This window comes from Bidens hawaiensis, unplaced genomic scaffold, assembly GCF_021521415.1.
Source record: "Bidens hawaiensis isolate Kalapana, Puna unplaced genomic scaffold, B.hawaiensis_p1.1 tig00012184_1, whole genome shotgun sequence".
Lineage (NCBI taxonomy): Eukaryota > Viridiplantae > Streptophyta > Magnoliopsida > Asterales > Asteraceae > Bidens > Bidens hawaiensis.
Genome location: NW_027491981.1, coordinates 516,333 through 526,256, shown reverse-complemented (window position 1 = coordinate 526,256; position 9,924 = coordinate 516,333). Strand labels below are relative to the sequence as shown.

At 38.9% G+C, this 9,924-nt stretch overlaps 1 protein-coding gene across 1 annotated transcript; it reads right to left on the bottom strand.

Annotated features, from left to right (window-relative positions):
• Nucleotides 1-1,832: 1,832 nt before the first annotated feature.
• Nucleotides 1,833-2,866, bottom strand: LOC143540244 (protein LIGHT-DEPENDENT SHORT HYPOCOTYLS 3-like). The gene has a single exon (XM_077033354.1). The coding sequence runs from the start codon at nt 2,550-2,552 to the stop codon at nt 2,004-2,006; it is 549 nt and encodes a 182-aa protein (XP_076889469.1). The 5' UTR covers nt 2,553-2,866; the 3' UTR covers nt 1,833-2,003.
• Between the last annotated feature and the right edge of the window lie 7,058 nt (nt 2,867-9,924).

Below are 9,924 nucleotides of genomic sequence, written 5' to 3'. Positions count from 1 at the left end.
ACACATCAATGTATTATATTTATTTGTATAAAAATAATCACATTTATAGAACTTTTTGATTTTGATAAAACTTGTTATAGTTGTGATTTTTAACTTCGAGTTGTTCATCCATTTTCTCGTTAAGCACTATTTTTATAACTTTCAAATTATTAATAAAAATTTGGTTATATAGGTTTAAAAAATGCGTTCGTAATCTTTATAAGAATTCACATCATGCATTTTTTAAATTGATGTGTCTTGAATACCCAAGCATGTGTAGGCACGTTGATAAATCATATCTTCTTAAACTGCTTGGTTTATCGAATTCCGCTATTGATGTGATAGATTGACAGTAGACCGTGCATCAACCAACATGCTCCTCTTTTAGATGTGTTTTATGTGTATATAAATAGTTATAGTTTAGTATTTGGATCACATGTTTATATTTATATTGTGATTATATATATTTATGAGGAACAGTACGTGCGTTTCCTTAACAAATATATATCTTGCTTAGTACCGGAAGAACCAACAAAAAATATGGCCGATCAAGGTTGCTTTATGCTTAAAAATGGCAAGACATCTTCCCTCGCCAAGAATAATCATGTGTCATGTCGTCTCAGAGGCCGTGCTCTTTCTAGCCGTGACTTGTCCCATTATGTATGTTGACACTTGACACTAAAAGTCACTGGTTCATTGTACCCTGTGATGGGATATCTCATTATATATAAATATATATTTTTTGTAATTACTTTTTGTATAGTTACAAACATAAATAAAAAACCATATTTTTGTCAACCTATAAGCCTACAAACTTACCCATAATTGGCATATGGGTGGGAGGCTGAGTGTGACGGTGACAAATTAACCTTACCTTTACTTTAAGGGATAGAGGTTGTTTCGATAAGGCTAATGGCTTCAGTTTTACGTTTTCATCATATTATTCTTTACGTTTTTGGCATAGTGCACATACGACGGCATATAATGTACTTTGAATAGCATAGCATGAACGCTAGAATATCAAAAGAAGTGGCTCCGGATCCTTGGAACCTAACATCTTTTTTACATTACTGAAAACTGTTCTTTATAGAAACACAAATATTATTGTCCAAATCTTGTACAAATTATTTATTTTATGTAATCTCCAATTTATATAACTAAATGAATTCCAACTAGCTAACTTGTTTGCATGTGAAACAAACAAAAATGATAGATATAAGTAGATGGCTAAAGATTTTCACTAATTTGTTGCATGTGAAACAAACTAGCGATTTAGTATTAGCATTTTCTTTTCGGTAAAATGGTAACCAAAAAGTACGGTCAATATAAACTAAAAAAGTATATAGAACCATTAACTTCAAAATCTTGATTAAATATCTCAATTAGTAAAAGAATACAATTACCATTTATTCGGTTTTTAACTAGACGAGTTCAAGAAATAAAGACTGATGCTGCTCAAGTTCATGTACTTTAAATCTTAGTCCGGTTTATAATTGTTACTGCCGTTACACAAAATTGATGTGCCAGTTTCTTCGTTGCAAATACTCACAGTTTCTTTATATTAGAAACATAAAACAATAGCTTGTTTATGGAAGAAGCACCAGTTTTAAATTAACAATGCTTAGCTAGTATACATAATGGTATAGAACTTGGCCAAATGAATTTAAACTAAATCATCATATATAAGCTCATTGCAATTTGGTATAAATATTTAAGTTTGTGACTAGAAGTCAAATATATAGTGAGACACACTAAAAAGAAAAAAAAAACATTAACAACAAGATTCTTCATAGTCTTCATTGTTCATATAAATATAGAGATCATACCCAAATGAAAACCAAATTTAAACTAGCAATAATCCTTGAAGTACCATAGCATGCTTTGTAGTAAGTACCCTTGAGTACTCTTTTTAATTTAGCATAAAATCAAAGATAATAATTAAGATCCAGAAATAAATTAAGAAACAAACAAAAAACTAGTTCATACCTTGATCTAATATGATTTTATTTCTTGAAATTCAAGTATTATATATCTTGCTGTGACGCCACACGTTTCCGTTTCTTCTTCTCGTAGCTGATCCCTCTTGCTTTCGATTGCAAATCCCGAATCTCACGAAGGTAAAGCTTCACGGCTCGTGCCCCAAAAGGGTTAACCTCCGGGGCACCGCCGTTCTCTTCATAGGCCACTCTAAGGCGGCCTATGAGGGCATCCAGACTGCCCCAAGCTTGTCTGAGTGGACAAGGACAAGGGGCAGGTGGGTTCGGGTGTCCGTAAAACGGACATATCATGGTGTGAACCTTAGTCTTTCCAAACTGGTCTAGGTAACAAAGGAATTCAAGCACATTTGCACCACTGCATTGTGAAATAAAGAGTGGTGGATGGTGGTTTCTTAAGTACTGGCAGAACGTGTTCCAGTCTCGACGTTTCTGGTTTTCGTAGCGGCTCGGGGTAGTGGATGCCACCGCCTGAGAAGTACTAGAGGAACTGCCAGATGCAACGGTGGTGCTGAAATCTTGGTGAGCAGTAGTAGTACTGTTGTTGATACTGTTATTGGTTTCAGAGTATGCATCCATTGGAATTTAGGGTATATGATATCTCTAGGTTTTCTTAAAATGGGTAGATTTTGATTGTTATCTAAGAAGTGATGGTTGCTTTTTTTATTGTCTTTCTTTTTCGGGGTATCTTTAAATGCTGCTAGGGTTTTCTTTATAATTGCAAGAGCAGTGAGAGTGAATCTGAGTTTCCTGAAATAGTGAAAAGTAAATTGGGATAACTGTAGTCTTACTTTAACTTTTTTTATTTGTTTAATGGTTTGATGTCAACAGTTTATTGGTTGACTGATAGTCTAGTTGGTTTCATTGGTAGGGTTGTGTCTCATGCCATCTTTTATTTTATACATTTTTTAGTACCTTTTTTTGGATGGAACAAGTAGAGACAGTTGGGTTGGTACGAATTAACAAATGACAAAATGTTAACACTTGATAAAAAATTTAAAACCTTATCACTTTTAGTGATTAAAAAGGATAATGGTTTGAAAATATGTGTTTTATGATTAATCTCGAGAACGATTATATACATGTTTCGCGTATACCATGTTTCAGACTCGCTCAGACGTTAACCCGGACGCCTTACCCGGGTCAAAGGTCGCACAGACTCGAGAAGGCGGACCGGTGTTTGACCCGGATGACGTCATAAATAAAAAAAATACTAATTTTTATATACAACTTTACAAATTTTTATACATATATATAGTAAATTTATATACCTTTATGCATAAATTTATCAATTTATGGACCAAGTATAAACTATTAAGGTTTGAGAGGTTAAAGTGTTCATATGGCCAAAGATAATATGTTTTCCATGTAACCCTAGCTGTTCACATCGTCGTTCCCCCCTGTTCAAACATAGACACACACCATGCTTATCACGTATATAAATTTGGTCCAGTTTTGCTTCGATTTTGGTTCTATTTAAGGTAAGAACTCCTTCTACATGGCTCGCTGTTGGCATGCCATTTGCAGTATAGGATGAGAGAATCATCATGATAGAGGTAGTTTCTTCAACGGACACTGCCTCGTTTGTTAACATAGTGCCACTTCTTCTTTCTTGGCTTTGGCACTTGAGAGGTATAGCAGCATTAACTGGAAGTGCAATCACAGACGTAGTCTCTGGAGCAGGATCTTTGAGTTCCGGTTCTGGTGTATCCAGATTTGGTGAGTAGCTAAGGTAGTGCAGGTCCCTTGACCGGATCTAACAACACTATTACTAGTTAACTTGGATCAACCTCTACACTAGATAGCGAAAATTACTAGTGATGACCGAGATCTCAAATCTTGTTTAGTATATGTTTATTGCCGTGAGAAAGGGAGAGCAGAGAGAGTTTGAGAGTTCAAGAGAATAAGGTTTGACAAAAGGTTGCCTGTGTAAGAGTTACACACACTATATATAGTGTGTGAGCTCATACACATTCTATTGATTATTACCAGCCCAATGGGCTTCATTACACATGGTCTTGGGCCCAAACACACATATGAACTAAGTCCAACTAGCAACATTTCATAAACGAAACATTGAATACAAATACGAAAGACTTAATACAAAACTGGGCCTAACAATCTCTCTCTAGTCTTTGGTATATGTCTTATTAGCTTCCATCATCAGTCGGACTCTGACTCGTACTCAAACACCTCGTGTTCATCAAACGGTTGTTTTTCAACAAGTAGACGAACAAACTTGTTGAACTTTCCTACGTTGTCGTCGGTACAGTCCTTGCGCACATCCTCAACAGTGCACAAAGGAGATCCATGCAGCTTTAGTAGATCTTCCTTTCCAAAACCTGACAGCTTATGCTCACCAAAGAATCTAAGGTGATGCATGCTTTTGCAATGAATGATCACCTCGCCCGTGTTGTTGTCAAACTCCCAAGAGATGAAGTCGTCTAAAAGATTGTCTTCAAAAGGCATGTCGTGCAGAATTAGTTCTCCATGATCCTCTGGCATCTTGTATCTCCATCCTTTGACTGCCTTATTGGTGATGGATTCGTTTCCTTCGACTTGTATGCTCTACCCAGATTCAAAGAGAAATCAGGGTATCCTTTCCTCCATCCATATTTCAGAAAGCGCGTGAACCAACCTTGCAATGTCTCCTCCTCTTCTCCACCACCCACCGTCCTTCTAAAGTAATTCATGTTAAGAACGGACAGGGTGTACATATCCCTATAGGAGAGATATGTCAGATCTCCATTGGCACGTTGAATAGCCCATCTTTGGCTATCCTTATGCCAACGTGCATAAAGGATTGGAGAATCATCTTGGTAAGGCGTTGACCTCCATCTCAGACTTGCCATGCGGCTTACACTATAATGCTTGACACATTTCTTTGACTTTCTTTGAGCATGCTTGGTAGCGGGAGCAGCAACGGGTTCTTGATCAGCATTCTCCACAGTCACCCTTTCCAGAGTATCCGGATTTGGTGAGTAGTTTATTCCATCATCGTTATCGCCTTTATTTTCTTCCACAACTTCTAAAACTTGAGAGTTGGTACCTGCAACAGATTCAAGGACTGATCAAGCCGATAATGAAGCCAGTGAAGTGGATGTGAGATCCAAAGTCAATAAAGTAAAACGCAAGAGAAAACCATTTTGGAAAACTAAAAAAAATAAAATCAAAAAGGATCCTAAGAATGAAAAGTCTGGGGATTCACAAAAAACAGTTTGTGAAAACGATACACCATTTTGGAAAACTAAAAAAAATAAAATCAAAAAGGATCCTAAGAATGAAAACTGACCACTTTGATACACTTGCATACATACACCATACTCGTATACATGGCTATATCGATTACAAGTCCTTAATCTCATATATCCTCGAGCTCGTTTACGATGATACCCTTGAAACACCCCAGACCCGATTACATTAAAAATCGCATACACATGGACTTCCATTACAAGAAGGGTCGGTCACTTTGGAGGGAACTCGAATAAAACACTTAGGATTATAAGGGGGCATTAACACTCGCATACAAATACATATACACTTGCATACGATCTGGACTCATAAGTGACTCGCATACAACACTTATACATATATACACTCGCATACACATGTAATCAACCTCAGGTAGGACTCGCATACAATCCCATATTCGATTACAATGAGCATCGATTACGTCATGGAGACTCGCATACGTAGGGGCAGATCGCATACCAGACTTAGTTGGTTACATTGCTAACTTAGTTTACACCTGGAACTCGAATACGTTGTGACCCGAGGGCTGTGTAGAAAGCCGATGTTACATGACTCAAATAAATTGATTCCGGTTGCCATGTCGCATACAATGATGAGCTCGAATAGAACGAACAATGGTACCCATGCAGACCCGATTACAATAAAAAGGCCTTAGCTGAAAATATATAACTCGCATACAATAAGGTCGGCTACCTTGACTCACATACATGTATGTTAGATTACTTGGTCCTTCTTAACTCGAATGCAAGGTGAGGGTTCACACGCGTCATACGTAGTTGAATACGTTAGCATACACGTAACCCGTACGCACATGCACCAAATGAGGCATGATGTAATCATGAGCTATGAGTATATACGCACCTACATATATAAGATAGAATGCGTTAAGGGATCTTATTGAAAGAAAAGAATAATAAAAATATTCTAAGAAAAGAGAATAATAATTAAATGATGGGAGGAACCTTATACCGTAGGGTTCTACTAATAAAAAAATAAACTAAGTATAAGGTAATCTAATACTACACCATTAGATTACCCCAGACTTAACCGTTTTGGCTGAAATACCAATAGAACGAGTATTAATACGTGTAACCTATATACAGTTAGCAGAGCACAATCAAAGAAGGGAATAACGATAAACGAAGAAAGAAATAGGATTCAGGTGAGTTTCTAGCCCCATTTCTGTGTTATGTTTTCGGGTCTATGTGCATACTCGATGTGTTTGTTAATATATTTATCCTTAGTGATAAGTGTATGCCTTACGTGATTATGTGAAAGTTAGGGATGATTGCTTGTCAATAGGTGAACGATCTTCGGATATTGCACGTGCTGTCAAGTTTTAAATGTTGTGTATAACGAAGGTATGATATGTATGTATATATGTTTGAATGTAAAATTATTTATGGTTGTATGGTAACAAAGAAGGAACCGAACCCTACTAATATTCGAGGAAAGAGAGAACCGATCCCTAATAATACTCGAGGCAAGAGGGAACCAGGCCCTAATAATACTCGAGGTAAGAGGGAACCGTACCCTAATAATATTCGAGGCAAGAGGGAACCGGGCCCTAATAATACTCGAGGAAGTAGGGCGTAATGCTCTTTATAACGTAAGATGTGAAGGTAAGTAAATATATGATAAAAGTATAAAAGTATGAATGAAAGTATGTAAGTATGAATGTATTGTATGTTGTATGATTAACTAGAACTCACTCAGCGTAGCTGACTTTTAGTATGCACGCAGGTGAGTAGGATGAGGCAACTTGCTTGAGGTGAACACGTGGCAATGAATAAGAGGCTGGAATCGGAAGAATCAAGACGTCTTATGTTTAATTACTTAGTTTTCGAAAGACAAGATGTTTGTTTAAGACAATTTATGGATTGTTATGTAATGTTTTATGAAAGTTTCTATATTCCGCGAATGTTTTTATTAACTCTGATGATTAGAACTATGTTGATGAGTAAATCCAACGTCCATATGTGAGGCACCGGTAACGGGGCCTTACATGTCTCGGGAAAGTTGACCATAAATCGAAAAAACTTGATTTTATTTCTTGAAAACAATTTATTTCTTGAAAACAATTTGTTCATTGGTTTTGACAATTTTGGACTTTTGTTTTCTGAATTTTAAAACGATAACTGACTTATCCAACATTGGCTGACACACCTTATTCATCAAAACGCAAGACAAGATGTCAGTTGATGAAAACGATAACTGACTTATCTAACATTGCCTGACACACCATATTCATCATGTCCATAAAAGTTGCGGGAGCATTCGTTAGACCGAATGACATTACGAGGAACTCGTAGTGTCCATACCGCGTCCGAGACGTTGTTTTAGGGATGTCTGCCTCTTTCACCTTAAGTTGATGATAGCATGATCTGAGATCTATTCGTGAGAACCAACCTGAACCTTGCAGTTGGTCAAACAGATCATCAATCCTTGGCAAAGGGTATCTGTTCTTTACCGTAAGTTTGTTCAACTCACGATAGTCTATGCACATTCTCATACTTCCATCCTTCTTCTTCACAAACAACACCGGTTTGCCCCACAGAGAAACACTCGGCATTATAAAACCCTTGTCGAGAAGTTCCTACAGTTGGGACATCAATTCTTTCATCTCTGGCGGCGCTAGACGGTAAGGTGCTTTCATGACGGGTTGGGCTCCTGGCACTAAGTCTATCTGGAATTCTATCTCTCGCTCCGGTAAGGTGCTTTCATGACGGAAGATCCTCCGGGAATACTTCTGGGTAGTCGCGCACGATAGGAACATCTTTCATTTCTTTCGTGTCAGCCGTAGCGTTGACAACATACGCCAGGTAGGCACCGCACCTTCGCCTTAACAATCCCTCGGCTTTTATCATCGAAATGTCATTAAGACCAGAACTTTCCTTTTCACCATAAACCGACACCACACTACCATCCAAGGACTTTAACCTTATCATCCTACTCTTACACACTATCTGAGCCTCATACTTAGACAACCAATCCATACCCAAAACCACATCGAACCCTCCTAAAGTCATAACATACAAGGTAATAGGGAACTCATATCCCTCTAACTCTATCTTACAGTCCTTAACCATTTTCATTATTTTAACCGAAGCGTCACTAGCGGTTTCTACTATTAAAGTTTCAGACACTCGGCAATATTTCATTTTAGCCAATTTACTAAAGGGCGTGGCTACGAAACTTTTGTTCGCACCCGAATCAAATAATACTGAAGAGGAAATACCGTTTACTAAAAACGTACCTGTGACGACATCCGGAATCTGCCTGGCTTGTTCTAGCATGTAAGCTCTGGTTTTTGGCCTTGTTGGTACAGCATCCTTCTTTCCGCTTCCTTCGGCCCCACCATCGGTACACTCTCTAGCAAAGTGACATGTCTTACCGCACTTGTAACATGTGGGCTTAGCACTGCACTCGTGGGCATAATGACCTGCCTTTCCACACTTGTAGCAAACATTCGATCCAACTCTGCACTCTCCAGCATACATCTTCCCGTACTAATGACACGTATCCGAACCAATACCCCATCTACACTCTCCACCGTGCATCTTACCACAAGTCTTACACGACTTCCTCTCCCACACCTTCTGTTTCTTGTCCTTAGAGTTCCACAACTGAGTACCGGGCCGTTTAACAAGAGCGACCCACTTCTTATCTTTCTTCTCTTCTCTAACCCCAACATCATCCACAGCCAGGTCCTCATAAACCATCTCTGCAAGTTCAACAGCAGAGTCAAAAGTACTAGGTTTATTCGCCCTGACTAGTATACGTACATTTTGTGGCAATCCCCTCACATAACACTTGATTCTCTTAGCTTCGGTGTTGACCATATTGGGTACCAACCTAGACATTCGGTTGAACTAGGTGGTATACTCACGATGTGTCATCGTGCCAGCTTTCAAATTCAGGTACCTCATCTCCGCTCTTTCAACTTCTGCTTTAGTGCAGAACCTTTTCATCACCAATTCCTTTAGATCCTCCCATTTCATAATCTTAATCTACTCTGTACTCCTCCTTTGCTCAATCGATTCCCACCAATACATCGCCTCATCACCAAACGATTGGGTGGCATAACCAACAGCTTGGTCGGGACGGCACTCGCTGATGCGGATAACCTTGTCCATAGTAGTTATCCATTGAAGAGTAGCGATCGCGTCTCCCAAACCAGTCAGCTTCGGCGTGTCACATCCCTTGAAGGACTTATAGTTGCACCCACCTCGGCCTCTTTTCCTGTCATCAAACTTCACAGACTTAACCACACTCGAGGCCTCCCTCTCTCTGGCGTCATCTTTCTTACCATCTCCTCCCACTCCTTTCGCGGTTCTTTCACGGCTTCCAGCAGACCCTCCAGGAGTCATATTCTTCACAGTAGTGGCTACAGCTTGGACAATAGCTGCTTGAATTGCGGGATCCAGTTGAACCCCTTCGTTGTTGCTTGGGTTTCGTCCAGCTACGCTTCCTTCATCTCCTGTGTTGGAAGCTGTCTCTACAGAATGCGGCCGGAAAATACGTGGCATGCCTCGACGTCCAGTGCGACCTCCTGCCCTCACAACTTCACTAGCTTCAGCCATCGTATTCTAAAAGGGAAAACACAAACGTCATCACTCAAAGAACTATTTAGTACAAGGATAGTAAGGCTAACAGGTAATAACAGTGGCCAGCTGTGATTAGCTGATCATGTTACTTT

What these genes read in the sequence shown, in the direction of transcription:
- LOC143540244 (XM_077033354.1), bottom strand. Translation starts at nt 2,552, where the DNA reads ATGGATGCATACTCTGAAACCAATAACAGTATCAACAACAGTACTACT.